The sequence below is a fragment of the Polyodon spathula genome, chromosome 5, assembly GCF_017654505.1.
Source record: "Polyodon spathula isolate WHYD16114869_AA chromosome 5, ASM1765450v1, whole genome shotgun sequence".
NCBI lineage: Eukaryota > Metazoa > Chordata > Actinopteri > Acipenseriformes > Polyodontidae > Polyodon > Polyodon spathula.
Genome location: NC_054538.1, coordinates 62,072,086 through 62,094,960, shown reverse-complemented (window position 1 = coordinate 62,094,960; position 22,875 = coordinate 62,072,086). Strand labels below are relative to the sequence as shown.

General features: G+C 37.9%; 1 protein-coding gene across 1 annotated transcript in view; it reads right to left on the bottom strand.

Annotated features, from left to right (window-relative positions):
• LOC121316430 (ubiquitin carboxyl-terminal hydrolase 34-like) overlaps positions 1 to 22,875 on the bottom strand; it is a 78,725-nt gene that overhangs the window by 4,734 nt on the left and 51,116 nt on the right. Inside the window, exons 43-75 of the mRNA XM_041251500.1 lie at positions 21,636 to 21,701; positions 17,930 to 18,076; positions 16,899 to 16,955; positions 16,698 to 16,775; positions 16,301 to 16,395; positions 15,880 to 16,052; positions 15,533 to 15,683; positions 15,190 to 15,268; positions 14,207 to 14,260; positions 14,025 to 14,120; positions 13,796 to 13,860; positions 12,018 to 12,093; positions 11,796 to 11,843; positions 11,513 to 11,578; positions 11,184 to 11,264; positions 10,802 to 10,887; positions 10,209 to 10,377; positions 10,031 to 10,105; positions 8,917 to 9,068; positions 7,979 to 8,027; positions 7,791 to 7,895; positions 7,640 to 7,684; positions 7,171 to 7,275; positions 6,891 to 7,038; positions 5,994 to 6,628; positions 5,525 to 5,682; positions 4,901 to 4,979; positions 3,435 to 3,561; positions 3,006 to 3,113; positions 2,720 to 2,824; positions 2,504 to 2,628; positions 2,237 to 2,360; positions 1,758 to 1,837 (exon numbers count right to left, since the gene is read on the bottom strand). Coding sequence (XP_041107434.1) covers positions 1,758 to 1,837; positions 2,237 to 2,360; positions 2,504 to 2,628; positions 2,720 to 2,824; positions 3,006 to 3,113; positions 3,435 to 3,561; positions 4,901 to 4,979; positions 5,525 to 5,682; positions 5,994 to 6,628; positions 6,891 to 7,038; positions 7,171 to 7,275; positions 7,640 to 7,684; positions 7,791 to 7,895; positions 7,979 to 8,027; positions 8,917 to 9,068; positions 10,031 to 10,105; positions 10,209 to 10,377; positions 10,802 to 10,887; positions 11,184 to 11,264; positions 11,513 to 11,578; positions 11,796 to 11,843; positions 12,018 to 12,093; positions 13,796 to 13,860; positions 14,025 to 14,120; positions 14,207 to 14,260; positions 15,190 to 15,268; positions 15,533 to 15,683; positions 15,880 to 16,052; positions 16,301 to 16,395; positions 16,698 to 16,775; positions 16,899 to 16,955; positions 17,930 to 18,076; positions 21,636 to 21,701 — 3,807 coding nt within the window. The remainder of the gene's footprint in view (positions 1 to 1,757; positions 1,838 to 2,236; positions 2,361 to 2,503; positions 2,629 to 2,719; positions 2,825 to 3,005; positions 3,114 to 3,434; positions 3,562 to 4,900; positions 4,980 to 5,524; positions 5,683 to 5,993; positions 6,629 to 6,890; positions 7,039 to 7,170; positions 7,276 to 7,639; positions 7,685 to 7,790; positions 7,896 to 7,978; positions 8,028 to 8,916; positions 9,069 to 10,030; positions 10,106 to 10,208; positions 10,378 to 10,801; positions 10,888 to 11,183; positions 11,265 to 11,512; positions 11,579 to 11,795; positions 11,844 to 12,017; positions 12,094 to 13,795; positions 13,861 to 14,024; positions 14,121 to 14,206; positions 14,261 to 15,189; positions 15,269 to 15,532; positions 15,684 to 15,879; positions 16,053 to 16,300; positions 16,396 to 16,697; positions 16,776 to 16,898; positions 16,956 to 17,929; positions 18,077 to 21,635; positions 21,702 to 22,875) is intronic.

Sequence of the window (22,875 nt, the reverse complement as noted above, 5' to 3'; positions counted from 1 at the left end):
GCTCCTCTTCAGCAGGGACTGGGAAGCTTGTCAGGATAGGGGGGAGAATGGACGGTGCAAAGTACAGCCAAATCATTGAGGAAAACCTGTTTGAGTCAGCCAAGACTGGGGAGGAAATTCACATTTCAGCAGGACAATGACCCGAAGAACAAAGCCAAAGCCACACTGGAGTGGTTGAACAAGAAGAGAATTAATGTTCTTGAGTGGCCCAGTCAAAGTCCTGACTTGAATCCAATCGAAAATTTATGGCGAGACGTGAAGATTCCAGGTTCCATCGATAATCCCCAACAAACTTATCAGAACTGTAGCAATTTTCCCCGTGAAAAATGTGCAAAAATTTCACCATCCTACTGTGCAAAGCTAGTAGAGACCTATCCAAAAAGACTCACGGCAGTAATTACTGCAAAAGGCGCTTCTACCAAGCACTGGTTGAACACTAATGCAACCAGTAAATTTCACTTTGTACATTTTCTTTGCAAGTTTTGATGACATTTAATCTCCTCCTCCTATAACAATGTTCAGTTTAACCACTACAGCTTTGGAATAAAAAAAAAAGGTTTGTTTGAATTACTTGCAATTCAACAAAATGTGACATTATTGGTAGGGGACAAATACTTCTGCAAACCACTGTGTGTGTGTGTGTGTGTGTGTGTGTGTGTGTGTGTGTGTGTGTGTGTGTGTGTGTGTGTGTGTGTGTGTATATATATATATATATATATGTGTGTGTATATATGTGTGTGTGTATGTGTGTATGTGTGTGTGTGTGTGTATGTGTGAAGATACTATTATACTACTTAATTAAATGATAATGATGGAATAAATAACTATTTTATTTATAAATATTTGAGAAAATAAATACATAATAAAAAATCGAGAATAGTGTTCATTATTGCTTATAAAGATCCTGATAATAAATGTGTATTATGTCACTGCAATCACTCAGGTGAAACAATGTCTTTTAATTTGCCCAAACATCAATATTTTTCAACAAAACTTTCAGGAAGTATTGTAAGGTCCCTAGGGTCATAGAATAGCATGTCTTTATACATGTATCTCTAAGCAGAATACATAATAAAATATACACCACCCTTTCGATATATCCCGGGTGTCGGGGTCCAATATAAATCCGCTATATAATCGAGGGCTGCGAGAGACCCACAGATAAGCAAATAGGCTAACAAATAAATACTATACAACCACTCCCTCGTTTTATCAGGTGAGTCAGGGTCCAGTATAAATCCTCTACTGTTTTATCTCATTTATCGTATAAAAAGCAGCACACTGTTTTGATTCGTACAGCGGAGGGGAATTGCTTCAACTTCAGTCTCCAATTAATTTCATGAGTCTTCATCTCCTTTCTCAAATGCACAAACCTGCTGCATTGAAAGAATCCATTGCCAACAACAACATAGGAGGCTTGTTGCTAGGAAACTGACGTGACTGCCTTGTGGCTTTTGCTAGTGCACTCCTACCACATGTGAACACCTCGTTGGCTAAAACAAAAACCACTTCAGCAAGTAGATATTTAATTTGTGCAATACGTGTGTATATGATAACAGTACAATATTAATGCTTTGTATATTGTTGTTTTTGATGTGCAGTACGAAACAAACAAATCTATTTGATTTAAATGGCACTTTTTTTTTTTTATAAAAAGACAGATACATATGATTGACCATACATTAGATTTTTACTGTACTACTAAAATATAATTAAAATATTTCTAGAAAGAAAGAAAAAAAAATGGTCTACTGTACCTGTGACTGGCAAAGCTCAGTCCAAAGCTTGGGAAACAATGCCAGGTGCAGAGGTAAACCTTCGTATGCAATTAGGACACCTGCAAAAAAAAAAAAAAAAAAAAGATGCAATCTGTCAATATTCTTTATATATAAATATTGTATAACATGTTTCTTTATACAACAGATAATAAGATTCATTAAGGGGTTATAGCTAATACAATTATTTCATAAATCTTGCAGATCATGCATGTAATTTGCTATACAAGTCTCATGTGAGCAGTATTGAAAGAAACACCTAATAGCAAACAATCAAACTACAAGACTGAGCACCAGATGTATTATTTCAGTATAGCATCTACTGTGGTACATGCATCTATTTACAATAGTATTTTGTGTGGTTCATTTCACAGCAGCATTATCCTATCCAGTCACAAGACAGACAGAACTGCCAACTTCCTTGTGGCATAAAAGGCTGTACTATTATACTGATTACTTACTTAATTTAACTAAGGTTTCAGTAAACTTTTCGCAGTTGATAGCTACTCGGCACAACAGATGGATAAACTGATGATAGGACAGGAAGTAATCCTGCAGCATACGGTCATAAACTTCATCCTTTCCCTAAAGAAAAGAACATGCGCATGTGTTATCAATAATAGAGTGTACCACACATAATTCCCACACAACAGACTGAGTCAGCAAAAGCAACCCGAGTCAATACAGTAAGAAATGGTATTCTAAGAAAAAAAGGTTTCAGAACAAACCTGGCTCTTTTCCACCATGGACGGCAGGAGACACATATTAAGCTCTGGCCGAGGAGGGCGAATGTTGTTTTTCCCTCCCATTAACTTTATGTTCTCCCGGCAAGGAAAGTATGGCCCGAAAGACACTACAGAGTAAAAAGCAATTTAAATGAATATACAACATAATCCAAATGATTTGAATGCAATTAATTTAAATACATACATCATCAAACTTACTTGGGATGTTACTGTGATGATAAGTGCAGTGGTTATGTTGTAGGAATGGTACCAGAGTGTGCAGAAAATCATGAGGACTCAGAAGAACAAGTTCTTTTAAAACATCTGGAAGAAAAAAGGACATTTCACCATAAAACTGAAGACTTCTTGGCTGATCTTTTAACCCACATAAATCATGGTTGCTAAGTATTTTTATTTTATAGAAAGTTTACAAAAGCAAATAAGGCATGCAGTTTTGTATTTATGATATGATTTGTTTGGTAGTCAAGTCAGATATTGACATTACCTATACAAGCGTTTCTGAGCTCTGGAGGGCTGTAGGAATTCAACAAGGTAAGAAGCTTGTGTGCAAATTCAATTCTCTCCTGCCACTGAATCAGAGCTTGTTTCACATCTATAAAAAAATAAAATACCAATTATTGAGCTTAAAAGGTATATAAATTTTCAGGTACATTCATCTTGTCCTTATCAATTCTAATTACAGAATATCAAATAGCAGTTCTTAATAAATTCAGCTTATATCTTTCACTAACTGTTCATTTAAGAAACATTCCAACCCAATGAAACCACAACTGTCTGCCCCCACAAGCCACATTCCTTTTATTGATATTTAGTTATCTTTTACTACCAAGGCACTTATTTTACTTTTTCATAAACCCAAAAGGGTTCCTTAGTACACAGTCAGTCAAAAGAGAACAAATCCTACAAACCACACCTTTTCTCTGCAGATAGGGCCGAGTGGCTTTCAGAACAGAGAGGAATATTGACAGAAGTTCTACCAGGTCACCAGTCACATGACACGCAGTTGCCTCATGGTACATCATATGCAACGTGTTGAAAGACTGAACAAGATGAAAGAAAAATAAATAGGAGTAGATTTCTCTGCACCAATATCTGGTTTCTTGAAAAATCTCAACACCAACACTTCTCCACTTGGTAAAGTGTGAAACTAGCTACTTGGAAAAATACTTGCTGGTGCTGAACTAAAAACAAAGAAACATACAAAACATTAAGCTTAAAACACCTAAGATATCACTTCTTACGAAAGGGTCAGATGTTCCAAGAAAGAACTTTAGTATGATTAGTGAACTAATGTATATCTCTATAAAGGTATGAACAACCATTGAAACCCAAACTAAAAGGGCGTTCACATCGGACCCGGCGCGCATGCCACCTCCTTGCGCGTCGCTCTGCAGTCGCCGCAGACCACTGTTCACACCGAACGCAGCAGGGGAAAAAGGCGTCTTACGTGACGGCTGCATGTACAAGCAACAAACAGTAAATGCCAACGGGAAGGGAAAACTCTTCATACAGAAGACACAAAGCTTAGTAAAAAAAAAAAAAAAAAAAAAAAAAAATTCAAGTAATGAGGAGGAAAACCAATTTTTTTTTTTTATAAAATCTAATTTTAATCCCACCACAATTAGCCAAATTATCAGGCAATTGTGTTGTTTAAAATAAAATAAAAACAAGTGGCTTTTAAAAATTGAGATACTTTCTTTGTGAGTTTTGTCTGGTTTGCTGGGTATAGCCAGAGACAGTGCGAGTTAAAGGCACCATTATACACTGATATTATTGAGCATTGCCATATACACGATTAAAAATGCAACTACTGCCATCCAATCATATCAAACTTTTTTGGGGGGACAGGGGGACGGACACTACTGTAAAAGCGACAACACAACACCTGTTGAACAATGAACCTTGTTACTTGTTTTTGTTTTTTGCTATTCACCCGATCACCCTGCTCTACCGGGGGGGGGGGGGGGGTGGAGGGGGTGGGGGAAGTAAGATCGCTGTGGGTCCATCACAGCCTCAAGAAAAGAAAAAGGTATAGCGAATATCATCGGCTGATACACGAGCTCCGGTTTGATGAAGGCATATTTCAAACCTACTTCTGAAAATCTGAAATCAGAACCACAAACTTTTCCTCCATTTTATTATTATTTTTTTTATTATTATTTCTTCCTACTTTACCCTGACTGGTTGCTGGTAGTTTACATCATGGCGCAGTACGGTGAAAGTTTAAAATATTTTATCTCCTGTGCGCCGCTTCCCTCTGCCATTGCGCATGAAAACAACTGCTTTTGCCATGCCCAGTGTGAACGCCCCTTAAGAGTCTGTAACTTTGCCATGTTTTGATTTTATTTGTAATTTAATAGATAAATCAACAGTACTTACCTCTGTCATCAGGATCAACCCTCTATTAAATACAACAAGCAATCTGTCGTCATCTGTTTCTAGCAAGATTCGAAAGGCACTGCAGAATAAGAGAGACTTTACATCTACATGAAGTAATGATAATGATGTTTAACAAGACATACTTATTACTTTACTTTCTTGCCAACAGCAGTTCCATCAGTCAAAATCAACAGGTGGTACTTTTCCCAAATTAATAGCATGGGAAGATATAAAAAAATTCTAAAATAAAATAAAGAAATATCACTACAACCTCCACGTAAATATCCAGCAGGCATTTGCAGCCAAATATATTATCACCAGCATTTTTTTAAGGAAGGCTGTGAATTTCAAAATCATATCCAACTTTTTGAATAACTATTTATTATACCTAAATCTAAGATGGTTCTTTTGTAAACAGCAGTTGCCCTTTTCAAATTTTATAGTAGTCAGTAGTTTAGTGACATTGACTGCATGCTTAAATCACTCTGAGGGTATAAGCTGTTATGTGGTTTAAAACTAGTGCAATGTCAAATAATGCATTAAAATGATAAGTATTTTAATCATAGCTGGATACTGATTATTGGTAGGCCCCCTTGTTACGGTGGACCCTTATGAGAATATTACCTGATGAGGGTGGTCCAACAGGAACGCCCATCCAAGCAGCGCAGGTAACAACTGATTGTTGTTTTCTTGAATTGTTTTATATCCTCCAACTCCTCCTCTCGCATGTCTGGACGTTGAGTGACAAACAGTTGCATGAGATTGAAAAGCTCCTCCACTGCCTATAATAAAAAAAAAAAAAAAAAACAACAACAACTCACTAATTTTAGAGCATACTTAGATGTTAGCAAACATAACAAAATGCAATAAAATCATCTAACCCAAACAGTTACAAAGGCTGAAAATAATTAGTGCCTAGAACCTCAAAAAATGTTTTGCTTGACATAAAATAAAATATGGTATCTTACTACTGTATCATATACTGTTATATGAATATTCTTTTTATGTTAATGTTTAAATCATGTATTCAAAACATATTACAAATGCACACACAACTTTAAGACCCTCGAACTAAGAGTCATTGCTTACATACCCCTGGATATTGACTAGCGTGGGGGGTGAGATTTTTGAATGCCCACTGGATGTTCTGGTGGGAGGCCAGCTGCCTAGTGAAGGCTGGTGACTGTTCACAGCACATGCGCAAGATGCCATAGTAAGCAGGTAGCATCCCCCGGTTAAACAGTACCACATCCTGGTCATCGTGGTCTGCCAGGATATAATTGAACGCAATGTTCTTGGTAACAACAGGGTTCTGCACAATGAGCCGCACGTTCTCTGGGCAATCTACGCACACGTTGTACCAGAAGGAGAGCAGAGCCTGCTTGTTGTGGTTGGTGGCTATGGCGGGCTCTGAGAGTTTGGGCTGGAAAAGGTTCCACAGATCCATGAAGTAGCTGGAGAACATGAGCTTCTCTGTTTTGGAAATCAAGCAGTATGTCATGAAGCTGAAGTACTGCACGAGTTTGGTGGTTCCGTGCACTACAGCGTCGACATACAGCTTAGCTCTCGATAGAAGCCCGAGGAGGACATTATAAACCTGGTGCAAGACCACAGTGGTGTCCGGACTAAGAGGAAGGTCCCGGGTGGGAATGTGTAAAGAGCGGGTTGACCGGAACATTTGTCGGAAGGAGTTGCTTGGAATCAGAGATACGAGAAGATAGGCGGCAGCTGTCAAGATAAAAGAAGAAAAAAGATAAGATATTTTTAGGCCTAATTGGTATTTACTGTGCAGTCTCAGAAACTCTCATAAATGACGATGAAAAAAAATACATAATTGTGGATTTTCTGGAAAAATGTAAGAAATAATATTGCATAATTTGCTAAGTCTTGTCTGGATCAATGACAAAAGCTGTGCCCTGCCATCTAATGCTTTCTGTAGATGGAAGCCAGAGAAGATCATAAAATACATCAAGTTGAGATGATTGCTTACATGTTCGGACTCTGGGATAGTTATGTGCAAGCAGAAACCGTTCTACCCAGTTCTCCATGTTTTGCAGCACCCAGCTGTGGGACAGCTTGTTGCGAGGGGTCTGCACTGCCAACCAGTCCAAACACTGAGACGGATTGTACTCGATGACCTGAAAGAAGAAACACAAGCAGCCTCAACCTTCACACCAAAAGAACAGTGACATTAAAATCATAAGACAAATCAAAACAGCCTTGTCTCCAATAAAACATATCCAGCTAACATTCTTATAAATACAGCATACCTCCCAGATCCTCTGCAGAATGCAAGAGGCAAATGAAGGCATTCCAGGAGGGCCCCCTGCAAACTCCATCAGCATGGTCAGCAACTTGAAGAAGGGATTTGCTGCCTGGAGGTACAATTTTTTAGTCCACTTAGGAATTGGCACATTCAAAAGGTGATAAAACATAACCACATCAACTTATCAGGCCCCTCTAAGTTGGCAACCACCACTTATTACCCTTTCCCATTCGAATGCTCTGGAAAAACAGTATGTGACATTTTAGTGAGGTTAGAAAACCACATTACTACCGTTAAATTAATATTCTACACTATAAATAAAAATATCCCCTTGAACGTTATCTACTTACACGTATGCATGGATATAGTTTGACAACACAACTATGTATTTATAATGGGATTAACCCCTATCATCAAACTCCATGTCCCTCCCTTCACAATAAATTAATATTCAAATTTTATTTTTGACTTACCTCAGGAGTCAGCTTTGCAATTGATGTAAAAAGCATAGAAACAATCTAAGAAAAAAGGGTAAAATAATTATGTATTAATCTTGTGTTGAGTTCAGGTACAGTAAAAATAGTCAAATTAAGAATGCTGGTCTTTAAAAACAGAAATACACACGTGTTCTGCAAGACGATTGTTGTACCGACAGAGGCTAAAAATTAGATTGCATGTTTGTCTGATGTTAATTCCATCTCGTATGTGTTGAAACAAGAACGGAAAGCCCTACGAGAGAAATAAAATGCATAAATAAAAAACAAAAATAATGCAAGTATAAATAAGTTTTCCAATCGGCTCATTTTTCCTACCTTTCCTCCAGTCAAAGCAGCCATGTCATTCTGAGATAATGTAAGATGTCTAGAAAAAGTTTAAAAAAAAAAGTCGTTGATTAGTCCAAACGTAACAAGTAATTTAAGTTGCTCTTCAATTACTTAGATTTTTAAAATTTACCTCTGAAAACATGTTTATATTATAACAGATCTGTCTCTGTTATAAAACTTGTTTACAGCTAAGAAAAATGGGAGGATACTGTAAATCCAATCCATTTGACAGTTATAGTAGAATATTTACTCTGTCATGTGTTTTAATATATATGTTTTTACAACACGTATAAATAATCAAGAAACGAGTGGATATAAGCAGATCATATTTCATGAACTAAATTTATCAGGTACTGTTAATGGAATGAAGAACTATTTTATTTACAAGTATTTATTTTGAAAAAAAAAAAAAACCACCACACCAGTAGTGTCCAATACTGCTTATAAAGATCATGAGAATAATTGTGTCTCTATGTCACTGCAATCACTCCAGTGAAACAATGTCTAATTTGCCCAAACATCAATAACTTTCAACAAAATTTTCAGGAAGTATTGCAAGGTCCCTCGGGACATAGAATAACACGTTGTTATACACGTATCTCTAAGCAGAATACATAATTAAAAAATACTTTATATAAAAATAATATATATATATATATATATATATATATATATATATATATATATATATATATATATATAATTATATATATATATATAAAGCGTGTTGAGGGAGGGAAAAAAGCTAAAAGTTTGTATGGTTTCTGAAGTACCTTTATAATAAAAAGAACACCAATTCCAAGATGCTACTGTAAAACATATTTTTAGTGAATTTTTATAGGAAGTCAACTAAAAAAAAAAAAAAAAAACACTTGGTCCTTAAATAGGGTTAAGAATCCAGCTACTGCATGCTGACCAAGACTCACCTCTCAGACCGTGACTGCTCAACAAGAAGTGCTATCAGAGCGATCATCTTTTCAAGTGCTGCGGGTCGGTATTTCTCTTCTGCTAAAGACAGAATGTCCTCTTCCTCTTCCTCCTCCTCCCCTTCCTCTTCAGACAACACTTCCACCTGAGGCTGAGGACATCAGCACAGTAAATCAAACACTGCATTCAGGCTAACCATGGGATCAACTCTAGAAAATGTGTTTAAGCATTCTTTCAACCCTGAAGACAGAAATATACTCTTAGTATTAGTGTGTCTACAATCATCACTGACTGCTTAGTACTGTAATATAACAAGAGCTTCTGATTTCCTGATTTTACAATAAAAACCGATAAAATAACCGCCCCTGTACAAAAAAAATGAAGTGGTAATGGTAACTCAATTCATATCGACTCCCTTTCCCTGTGAGAAAATAGAAAAATTAAAAAAACAAGATACCAACAAAAAAAAAAAATAAATACAATTCCCAATGCACTTGGGCAATGTCCCTCCTTCCTGATTTGTATGTCACCTTGATTTGTTCTGAATACCTTTAATCCCACCCCAACTACTGAGTGGCAGCAAATTCCTACTGGAGGATTGTAACACGCTTGTGAGATTTTAAACAAGATGTTCTTGCTTGCGAGATTTAACCCTACTATAGGTAGTATTTACACGCATGTGGAATTTAAAACAGAATTGCAAATTGTGGTGGAATCTAAAAAAATGCCTAAACACACAAACAACCCAGAACAGGCCTGTGACCATAAGGATTTCATTGTGGAAGATAGCAAAGGAAAGAAGGTACAATTGAAGCGTGCAATTACTGTCAAGTTACTACAGTGCTCTGCCCACGTGTGTGTTATGTCGTTAAATGTTGCGTGTGGTGTGTTAATGTTGGTGCACGGGATATAAATGGGTCTGTGTAACATGAGTGATTTAAAATATATATTTGTATTTAGGCACAGGGATTGCAGTCTTCGCGTGGAGATAAAATATGTAATAGTACGTGAGCACAGGATTGCACAAATTAGTTATGAATTCAGATGGTCTGATGATCAGGCAGAAAAGAATATGATCTGGCAATACACTTCACTGTATTTCAAAGTACTTACATTTTCAGGTCCTTTAGTCCCCATGTAGAAATGCACCATTATTGAAATGGCGTGCAGTGACAGAAGAAACTGGCTCTGTTGTGAAGGAGGAAGAAATAAATGTATCAGCAATTTGCCTTCAGACAAACATACAATTTATTTTTTTAAACTTAATGAGGGGTCTTACAATTCTACTTACTTCCTCCTCTCCCATCTTGGCAAATTCGTACAGGAAGGCAAAGTACTCGGTGAGATGTTTGCTGTGAGGTTTCACTCCATGCTCCATAATGGACAGCAGAGTCTTTACAAAACGAGTCACACAAGACCGACTACCAATATCTTCCACCGGGCCATCCATGTCATCAGAACTGTAAGCACAAAGCAAAAGGGATTAGTTCCTGTTTAATTCTATCTAAAAAAATCTTAATTGTAAAACTCTCCCACAAAACAGAGTGAAACTGATGACAGTCAAATTCTCCAGCTGCTACAGGTTTACAGTTATTTCATCACTGCACTGAACCTTCTATATTCTAAAGTTAAGTGGTGGTAAAAATGAAACAGATTTTATCAGTTGCTAAGTTTCAATTTTAACTTGTAGAATGGTTAAAAAAAATAATTAAAGTTGTAGGACACTATTATACTAATGAACCCCCAAATGTTGCTGTAAAAAAGGCATTGGACAAAAAGTGGGGAAACTAAAAGGATTGTGCTTTAAATCTTTTATATCTCTACATTTTCATGGGCCTATTAAAATGTGGGTGCATGTTGGTTTCTCACAAATCCTGAACATACCCGTCTTCCATTCCTGGCTTTAAAAAGAGATGTGCATGTACCGGTCTCAATCTCTGAATCACATGAATACAAAGACGCTGGAACATCTGAAATGGGTAACATTAAATGTTATTATATATATATAGTTCAGTACAGTGAAAACAAACAAGATTAATATTTTTGTGAATAAATAAAGAATCCCCCCCATACCATTCTGCAGTGTAAATGTCACTCATGTGTGCACTGGAAAGATTCATTATGGACAATGCTTACATATTTGAAATACATTCATATCTGATACTTTTTGTGGATTCACTAGCAATGCCAAAGTAAATGCAAAAACTGCAGTTAAGAATCAAGAGAGATTCATGTTATTATTTATTTATTTATTTATTTATTTTACCTGTCGTACAATCTGATTTGGGCACTTGATTAATATCTGCATTGGCCACCAGTCATCATCAGCCATACGGTCCAAAAACCACTGAAAAACATATGAATAGATGAAGTGCAGCATCATACTTTACTGTGAATCAATCAACTAGAATGGTTTATGCCCCATCAACTTGTTGGAAATTGAAGTACACTGCTCTAATCAATTAAGGTGTATTCAATAGGTGTGCATATTGAGCACTGAAAACGCCACTCTAGATGCAAAGCATTTGAGATTAAGCTATATTGAAGCACATGAACCCCAAAACTCTGAAGATCAGACAGGAAGATGACAGTTACCTCACAAGCTGCCTGGCTGTTGTTGAACTGTTTTGTTAACAGTTCAATCCACTGCAGCATGGTGGGCTACAAAGTTAAAAATAATTAATACATTGAAATGTGTGAACCCTAATGAACAGACATCATTTACAGCTGCAAAGACATTAACCACTTTTTTTTTTTTTTTTTTTTAATGAAAATGCACAATGAAAAGCTAACTATCAAAAACTACAATCTGAAAATACAAACCGTTTCACAATTGTTCGAATACTCTTAATTGAAGGAAAAATTCAACGTAACTTGCCTTTTCTTTTGAATGTATAAATGTCTCGAGGACAAAAGATGTACTGAGCTGTAAGTAAAAACAAAAATGTTACGTAGGATCAAGGTGTTTTACACAGATATTAATCACTAAATAATAACAAATGTACTTTTGTGAGACAGTACCTTACACATCTAATGACATTTTCAGCAAGTACATTCATAATGAAGTACTAAAAAGTTATTCTTTTACACAGCAGCTCACCTTTGCAGTCATCAGAGATATTGCTTTCGGATCTGGTAACGTGCTAGGAATGCTGCTACACAATTGCCACATAAACCTAAAAATCAGACAGTGAAATTAAAATGAATGCACTCCATTATTGTGTGAAGAAAATCTAAAATAAGTTTGTCTGGAGCTTCTGGGAAGTAATTTAGTCAGACAGGTTTTAAATTTGAATATGCACTTATTTTGCTGTTGGTCTTCCGCATATCTGTGTATGTTTCAAACCTGACAAAGAAAAAGGTGCCTTTAAAAATACACCTGACCTGGAATAAATTACTAAACAGAGGTTACACAGTCTTGAAGCATTTTATGTATGTTAAAACATTTTTTTTTTTTTTTTTTTTTTTTTAAACATACCAACCAGCCAGTGCTCTGAGGTGCAGGCACTGAGCTGTATGGTTTAGAGTGACAGTGGTCAATAGGCAATTCATCCATGATGAATGTGACTTACAACCAGCGTCCATGAAAAGTGCATTAATAAAATATCCACTTCTGGGAATAAATAAAGTGGTGGCACAGGACCCAACCCCCCCAAAAAAGGGCAGACGCTCCGGTCCTGTCCTGCCCAAATACACCCCTGGGAGCTTATGTCATACAGCAGAGCTGTGTCTACTGTATATGCCATACAAAATGAGCCCAATCTGTCATGTACACTCATCTTTATGTACTTAGAACATTGTTTTTTTTAGATAGCATGCTGTAATGTAAGTTAGGTCATACAACAGTTGATCAAGTGCAGAGATGGGGGAAAATAATAAAGTCATTTTATGTACTGTATACATTGTTATAAATGCAATTGTTTGCTGATCCAATACATTCAAAAGGCTGGCGCCTTTAGATTTTAGAAACGTGGATATTATTTGTATACAATAGTTTTACAAAACAGTAACATCTAGCCCAGGTCCCCCCCACTTGCCAACTGCACTTTAATATAAAGCCCATCATTCATACCTGTGTGAAATAATGTACTGCAGATAATTTTTTTAGTTTTTCTTTTTTTTGAGAGAATATTTGTCTTGTGTAGAGTTTAAAACATATGCAAATTCCTAAAGACTCCACACAGCAAATTATTACGTGCATATTTAAATGTAAAACACTTTGGAATAAATTACTTCCAGTAATTATGAAGTATGATATATAATTTTGCCCCCCCCCGCCCATATGAATCTGTATTTTTCAGAGCAGCAAAGTCAACAGAGTCACATTCCACTTCTAAGTTGGCACAGCTAAATTATTTGTTTATTTTAATAGATAGCACATACACAACATACAATGTTGTTTGGAAAAAGTGTGTTCTCTCGCTCTTTCCTTCTCCACTTGCTGTTTCCTTTTACTAATGGCATCAGATGTGCCTGCGTTTTAAATAAACCTCCCATAACTCAACACTAACATGCAACAAAAGCCACACCCTGAAAATTATGCCGATCATTGGCACAAATGTAGACAGCATCAAAACAGAGGGCAAACACATTTTCCCCTAGAGTCTGAGGTTTGCCAGTCATTAAAATCAGGCCCTAATCTTTCATACGTGCATAAACTTTAACATGCACCCTACTCAATAAGTCAACAACATATTTCCCAAAAACAGACTATTCTGCCATCTTTTATGAACTGTCATCCAAAATCAAAACTCAATTATTTGGTATATTAGTGGTGAAATTATGAACAAACATGGCTTCTGGTCACACATCTTATCTTCATGCCTAACCTGCACCAAAGATATTAATAGCACATTGTGTTAATATTATGAAACTCACCCAAAATAAGTGTGCTCAAATATGTTCTTATCTTGAAGAAACTGCATGTTGTCATGCCAGATCCACTGCAATCAAAACAACACGTTGAGTTATTGTAATAGATTTAAAAGGTTGGTCATAAAAAACGCCTGTTTCCGGTTAAGACATCACTATTATAAGTTTAGTTTTCTAGTGGCATTACTTACACTGTTCTTTCTATTCTGTTATTCCAACAAAAAAAGTAACATACCTCAAGTAAATCTGAAGAAACATCAAATTTACACTCTCTTCCATTCTCCTCCTCCATTTCCACCCGCTTATAAAACAGCATGTAGGCACTGTGGGTCTAAACATGCAACACATGTATGTGAGCACTGGATTACAGCTCTGAAAACCTTAGCATATAAATTTATAACAAGAAAAACACGTTACCTTCTCAAAGGAGAAGTCCATGAATTTATCAGTGACAGAATCATAGGTCTTGGTCTGTAAAAGATAAAAATTAAATATGAGCTTGAATCCTGCAATATCATAATTAACACATCAAGATACAGGGAATCCTTTTTTATGTCTAAAAATGTTGACTGTGTTTTACAATTAAATACTGTCAAATTTCACTATAACAAACCCTTCTTATAACCAACCCCCTTTTTTAACGATCAAAGCAGCAAGAACCGTTTTTTGTTTTTTTTTTTCAGTGGAAATTAGATTCGAAGATAAGGCTGATTCATAGATGTTGTAGTGCGAATATTGTGACGGATCCAACTGTTGCCATCTTCACACAAACTGCAACCATGGCAACAGGCGTGAGGAGGTAACTACACTGTGAAAAGCACGAAAAATATGAAGCAATCTACACTGGATATGTTTTTCAAGAGAAAGGGCATGTAATTACTGTATTCAGCTTGTGAGTGTACTTTTTATTTTTTTTTATTTCTTTACGGTTTTCTTTTAAATATACAGTTTAAATGTGGATCAATGTGAAGTTGTCTTGAAAGAACTACTGTATAAAGATGTTTAATTAAATTTGGCCGTTTCTTCATTATTCTGACACACCAACTTGCCAAACCTTATTATAGTGAACAACCTGATATAATGAACATTTCTCCAGGTCCCAGGGGGATTTGTTATAATGATCTCTATTAGGGCATCACTGTGCTCCCTTGCAAATCTATGAAATCCATAATGTAACTATGAAAAAAGATTTTAAATGTATGACTGCCACACAACTTGTTTCGTGTTCTTGCACCTGCATGTATTTCTACACATTTGCTGAGAATGACTATTATACAGTGTATGTTTTACGCATTACAAGAGGCGTGTGGTATACTGCAGTTATACAGTAGACCATGGCGTGTTTTGCAAGAGAAGTATTCAAGAGGTTTGTTACACAAAAAACTAGACTAACGACTTACTGTCATTTCACCTCCAAAACATTCAGAGGCAAGCTGAGCCGAGTCAAATGTCTTAACTTCTGCATCATTGAAAAGATACCTATTAGAAACAAGTTTACAAGTTTCAATGTACAGTACATATTTCATAATGTTATTTCCAAAATGTTGAGAATAAAATAAAATGGACTAAATGAAAATAAATGGAAATTAGTTTATTATACGCAACCAATGACAAAATAGCCAATTAAAAATGTTTTAATAACAAATAAATAAAAAAACTATTCTGAAACACATTTTACATAATGCATACAAAAACAGCAGTTTTTACACATAATAGGAATCATGTTGTTCTCTGGTAACTTACCATTTATTATTTTTGTAAGCATGCGGATTGACTATATCTCTGATGAAGCTGTAGTAATGCCCTCCATCAGCGGTGCCTGTGTGAACCGTTACTCCAATCAGATCATACTCATAACTCTCTGCTGGCTTAGCTTCTCCCTCGTCCCTGAAACCTAAAAAAAAAAAAAAAAAGCAAGAAAGAAAGAAACATTACATACAATAAAAACAAAAACAGGGATATAGGGGTGAAACTACTTCTTTTAAATGAATCATCAGGAGACCAAAAGCACTGCATAGCTACTTGTAGTCCACTAATTGGTTCTTAGACAATGAATAAATGTGATTTAGTTAAAACACTCAATGACATACCATCTTTCCTGTCACACTTGCCCATGAGAAAGTCCTCAGTGTAGGGGGTCATGTCAAGACGCAGGGGGAAAGAAAAGTGAGTATTCACTTTCTCCTTCATCATTGTCACCATGTTGAACGTGTACCTCATAGTGTTAAAGCTCAATATCCGAGGGAGTTTTTTAAAACACGCCCTGCACCCAAAAAAAATAAATAAATAAAACACAAGACAAAAAAAAGTTTTGGTCTGGCATAAAATCCATCTCAAATGAAAAATAACTAACACTAAGCCAAATAATTTTTAATAAACTTGACTGTAATATGGCACATTTTTGGCCAATGTTTTTATTTAGCTGTGCTTACTAGAAGTTCAGCACACTATAAAAACAAAACCTTTAATTTTATATACCCACAAGTTGCAGACAAGTGTTTTAATCCTCACCTCTTCTCTGCTCGCACTTTCTTCCCACACTGAGAGCATGTGTACATGTTGTCCCCTTCCAAGGTGTCTTTGATAGTAACTTCATCCAGCGACTCCTGAGAAAACAGGAGATGCCAACTGTTTTGAGTCGGTCATTTATTGCAACAGTATTTCATCCCTATCATGTTACTGTTTACCAAACTGCTCTTGTTCTCAAAGTGTTGGTGCTAAATGAACCATGGTTTTAGCAGCGGACATCTTCTAGATCTGTATTTTGACTTTCAAATACAGTAGATACATTTATTAAGTAACCTGAAATAAATAATGCTCAATCAAATCTTTTACTTATTGAAGCCAACGTTGCATCATGGTTTCTGAAAAAAAGTTTCCCCACATTGAAGGCTGTGGTACAACTCACATAGATGTTTTTCATATCAGCCACTTGGCATCTCACAGTGTAGAACTCTTCAGCAGTCTGACTTACATGTTCACAATCCTGTAAAAAAGCATGTTTTTACCAATAAAAAAAAAAAAAGTTAGCCAACAAAAAATGAAAAAACACAGCTACAAGCATATACTTGACAATCAATTTGATCACATGAAACTTTTGTAGACGTACCAGTGACACTACATTGTTGGTGATAACCCCTCCAAACAAACTTTTCACAGTGTTTTTCTGAAAGAAATGAACAGACTTAAAAAAAAAAAAAAAAAAAAAAAAAAAAAAAAGAAAAAAAAAACAGGATAAAACTCTGTAAATCCCTTGTCTTCTTGAAGTAGGTATGACAACACCACATTGTGTCCCTCAGCACTAGGGGTATGCTGATACTCGGATTTTCTGTGTAAGTTACCTCAGAAGTATTTGTTAGCAGATATTAAAAATATCAAAACACACCTTTTTATTGGTGTGTTGATTTCAAAACAGGAAAAGCTGCCCTTCCCTCACCTTTACAATTGAGTACCAATCAATGGTAATTAACTTCCGCATTGAGCGCTTTTAAAGCGGATACTGTACAGCCATACCAAGGCCGTAAACTGATGATGAACATATGTTGCAAAACTAGCAAATGCAACCGATTCGTCACATAAACTTAAGGTACCGTTGTGGAAAATGAGATGTGTATTTCTTTGTCGAGTTTAAATCGGACATAACACCTTTCCCAGGACTACAAATCACACAATTCACTGCAGACATCATGTATTTCTAAGGAAAGTGAAAACAAATATTTAGTATCAAAAGGATAAAAAAGGCAAGATAAACTGCTTATAAAATCTAAAATTAGTTTTATTTAGTTTGATCATGTCAGGTTTTATATTAAATAATAGTTATATTGTTATTGATTGTGCAAACAAGGGAAACCGAGGGACCACATTGTTTTGTGCTGAGTAGTTAAAACATTTTATTTAATTAACACCAACTTCAAATTTCATAGTTAATTACTTAGAAAATATGAGTCTCGGCACACCCCTAGTCAACATCATAGTAAACCACTATCTCTACATCATGCAAAACTTGTACTCTGTACAACTGATCAGGCCTGACCATGTTTATCTTCTGAAAAGAAGAATACCAGAAATATAAGTTAATCTAATAAAGTCTAATAATTTTGAGAAAAGAAAACATTAAAAAAAAAAACCACACACACATACTAGGTCTGGTGACATTTCCTCAATTTTTGTAATGAGATCAGTGAAGAATTCCGTCATGTCCTTCTGCTCGCCAGTGTTAAGGGGCTGTTTATCCATGGTGTAGGTTTTGCAAAACGGTCTGGGGTTGTATGCCTTTCGTTCACTCTCCTAAAAAGAAAAGCCTTTTTGGTTAATGAAAACACAACACGAGCAACACTAAATGAACAAACACCCTTCAAGCGAAGAAAACTTTCCTAACCCTGGTAAACTGAAATAGAAATGTAGCCATTACCTAATGGGTGTTTACCTCCTAAAGACGCTGAAACCAGAGACCTTGAAGGTTAATAGTTACATTTCTATTTCAGGGAACCTGAAATGTAACCATTACCTAAAATCGGTGAATATACCCAAGCCTTCACAAGGGCAATATTGCAGAACGACCAGAATGCCACAAGCCTTGTGCGTTACCATTAGGAACACTAGTAAAAATTGAGGGAGAAACTCACCTCTACTTTAGTCTGTAGAACCTAGTGAAGGTACTGGGAGTAACCCACACCACTGCACTGCATGTCTTAGAGATGCATCCTGGAATAAAGCCCACAAAGTTGCCATACTCCTGGTGGAATGAGCAGTGAGCTTTTCTGAGGGGGCAAGCTGGCTAACTCATAGGTAGACCTGATTCTGTTTAGACAGGGATTGACCATGGCACTTCAACCCATAGCACAAATTGTCAGACTGGAAAGGTGGTGGAAGAAAAGCCTCAAACTCCATAGACTGATTGACATGAAATGCAAAGACAGTCTTTGGTCAAAAAAAGGAGGATGGTACAGAGCTAAACCTTGTCCTGGCTTCTGCAAAAAATTAAGCAAGCTTTCGTAATTGAGAATCCCTGCATCTCACTCAATCACTTTGCAGAGGCGATTGCAAACAAGAAAGCAAAACAAAAAAAAACTTTGAGCGATAAATTCAGCTCAGCTGAACGTAAGGGCTCAAATGGAGGCTTCATGAGTGCATCAAGCACCACGTTAAGCCTGCAACAAGGAACAATATCCTTCATAGGCAGCCAAAACCACCGAGCTCCATTCAAAAACCGCCCCGCCAGGAAGTGAGCTCCTGGGGAGGCAGTCAATTTTGACATGGCAATTCAAAATGACTGCCAGACATACCTTTAATGTAGAGTGGAATTTCCCATCAAACAGGCCCTGCAAAAATTGCAGTATTACTGTCATGGGACAAGTGGCGGGGTTCAACCCACGAGTCAGACACCATTTCTCAATGATGCCCCCACTTGTACGCCAGTGGATCCCCACCTCCTATTATGGAAAACCAGGAGGGACAGCAGTAGATTCCTGGAAGGCAAAGAGATTTATCTCTGCTCTCCCAAACCTCTCCCAAATGAGGATCACCCAGCGGTACAGATAAGCTGCATACATACTGTTTTAACGCATTCAATCTGAAAAACGCACTACATTTAACGTGTAAAAATACACATAGCAATTTAGCTGCTACCTCCCTTAAAACTACCACTAACTCTACACAAGAAAAAACAACCCAACATACATGATCAATCTCTGGCTAGCCCTGTTGTCTTTCAAGCCAATCACAGTGGGAGGGGGGGGGTTTGAGAAGAAGCTACAAATCCACCTGGAACCATCATCAGGAGGCAAGCGCTAAAAAAAAGGTTCCTATAATAATAAACAAACTTTTTTATAAAACTTATTAATGCATTTCCTTATTTTATTTATCTGTATGGCTTTATATTAAAGTTCACTGTTCAAGAATTTCAAGTTAAAATATATGTAACAATTAATGAGTCTGTGTGATACTACGAAAAAAATGTGCTGAGCCAATACAGAATGTTATCTATCAAGCGCATGATTGTAAAGTAGTTAAAAGTAACATTGCAGTTAAAATGGAAGGCTCTATTCTAATGCCTAGCCATTACCATTAAAGACTGTACAGTATATATTGAGATTACTCAAGGTAATGTTGCATTTTATCCACTGAAAATACATTTTACTCTCTCAGTGTTAAAATTAGAGGGTAAGTTACTCCCAGACCCAAAACCTTATCTGGAGCACTGGGCTCACCACCTCAGGGTGAAGCCTCCACTCTGAGGTGCTGGGAACTCTCCTTGAGTATGTCACCCCAGGCAGATGTACTGCACGCAGTGACAGGAAGTTCTCGTGTGTCCAGTGCAAAGCTTGAGGGCCACGCGATGGAGACTGGGTGAGGAGGCAGCCCTGGTGGTTGATGTAAGCCACCTCTGTACATACTAACACATGTCTCCCTTGAGCCCCATGCAAAAAATGTTGCAAGACAGGTAAACTGCAGCTTAAAAACATTTATGTGGAGTCTCTGCCAAGAGGGGTTCCATACACCTTGCACACCCCGGCCATTCCACACAGCGCCGAAGCCCAGGCTGGACGCGTCCGTGGTGACGATCTCCCTTCTGGTGACACTGCGCAGCACTACGTCGAGGTGTAGATGGGCCGGCTGTTTCCACCAAGAGAATGCCTTTAGATAGCGAAGAGACACTGTCAACAGGCGGTTGCGGTTCACCGCGGGCTAAGAAACCCTGTTGTTGAATCAGGCGTGAGGCTTTCGTCTCTGTGCCGGGCAGCGGAACCTATTAAAGTCTCTGCAGCGAGGTGCCGCGGGCCAGTCCTGAACATCACGTCTGGCAGCAGGTATAGCTGGCTGTGCCAGTCTCTAAGGCTGCTGGGCCCTTGGGTGTCAGTTTTCCACTGGTTTGTGCCCTGTACAGTACAGTAAACAATGTACAGATGTTGCCTCAGTCTGCTCATAGACATCAACAGGGTGGGTCAAGACCCGAAAAAAAACAGCTTGGTACTGGACTAGTGATGTAAGCACAGGTCGGTAGCGGGTCTGAACTGGGATGATATCGTTTCGGTGACTTTAGCGCCGTGTCGGGATGGTACTGTATCGGGTCGGTAACCTCGGTCCCGGTACTGCATGGGTCCACCGGTTCACAGTTACTGCAGGTAACACTGTACAGGGATGCCCACCTGTCAAAGCTATTGGCAAAAGCACAGTCAGTACCCACACGAGACTGGGGGAAGCCTGCTTGTTACAGGTACTAACACAGCCCTCATGATGGTGATGCAAAAGCAGGTCACCAAAACTGCAGCGAGATATTGTGGAATGAGACTGCAAGCGATCTCAAAAGAAGCATGTATCTCGGGCCAGCCCAGCAGCTGTGTGCATATTTCTGTAAAAGAAAATGCAGAAAATCCGAAAGAAATATTTCTCCACAGAAAACAGTAATAACACAATTACAGTTCAGAAAATTCTGTTCAGAAGCTAAACAGCCTGTGAGGAGAGCACAAGTCAGCCGACTTATTTTGCTTGATCCCTGGGAAGGAGGGACTCAAGCCGGCTTTACGCAGGGCACAAGGCCGCAGCAGAATGTAACAAGCTGTAGTGCACAATATACGCGTAATTCATAAAAAAATATTTTATTACAGTGTAAATAAAATATTGCATAAATGATGTAGCACACATAAGCAACAAGCACTTATCCGATACCAAGCTCCCCTGTCAGGTCAGTCTTGGAAAGGAAAAATGGCTCAGAGATCTGTGTGCGCAGTCCTTTTGCACCATGTCGACCGAGGAGCTTTGGAATATAATATTCAAGTTTTGGTGGCACTAGGAGGTAAACACCTATTTGGTAATGGTTACATTTCATACTTGAAAGGGAACTTACCATGAGATATGTAAACATCTTCTGGAGCTCCAGGAGGGTTGTCTTGTGCTTTATTTCTTCAGCATACTGTCAAAAAAAAAACAAAATAAAAAAAAAAAAAAAGATAACTATAGTTACTCACATAACCTAGGTTCTCCAAAAAGAACCTTCAGGCAGGGAACCTTACATTCATCACGAATGGGATCGACACTACACCAAAGCTGAAGCAAGCTGGCACAGGCTCCCAGGGGGTCCACTTAGCATAGAGATGTCAGTTTGGCCATGTCCAGTCCATAAAATCTTGCAAACGTGTGGGTCAATCACATTGCAGATCTCTTTTATAGTCACGTGTGGGACACCAGCAGACATAGTGTCTTAACTGCCTCTACCAGCTATCAAGAGAGTCTCTGTTTATAGTCTGCCTTCCCTTTGGCTCGATCTGAAGTAGACAAAAAGCTGTTCTGTCAATTTCCAGTTCTTTGTACGAGTGACATAAAACGCAAGAGCCCTTAAGGGGCACAGGGAATTAATCCTCTGTGCTCACTGTCCTTCAATGGTGGGGGCAGAAAGCCTCCAGCTCGATGGTCTCGTAGGAGTGGAAATCTGAGACAAATTTCGAAACAAATGCCAGGTTCATCCTTAGCAACACCCATGCCTTGTGCTTGATGAAGAAGAGACACCTCTTGGACGCCGAGAGAGTTGGGAGGTCGCTCACTCTTCTTGCTAATGTAATGGCCAGGAGGAATAATGGTTGTCACGGCGATAAACCTCATATCCATTTCAAACAACGGTTCGAATGGGGGCTTAGACAGCGCTTCCAGAACCAGGTCAAGCAGATGGGGGTCTGTGACAGAAAGACAATGATTCTTGGTGGTAAATCTCCCTCCCGACCTGTAAGGGCACTAAGTAACGGGAACAGAGTACCCTAGACTGTATGGCCTGACACTTCGTTCCTAGTGTTAAAAGGAAGTTGGTCATTTAGATAAGGAGCGGAGCTTCGGTATACTAACTCATCGACCCAGAAGGGAAATGATGTGACAGTCGCGGATTGGAGGAGCGGCTGCAATCATTTACCAAGGGGTCATGAGTGACGGTATAAGTAGGGGTCGAAGCAACGTAATCTGTTCCTTCCTTTTGGTTATTGCAAAAGAACCCGGAAGGACCTGGGCTTTGAAAATGCGTGAGTGTTTGTTTGTCTTGTCTAATTGTTACTTTCTGTTATTACACAGCTAACACGTTCCGGATCTGTAGCCAAAGGCCA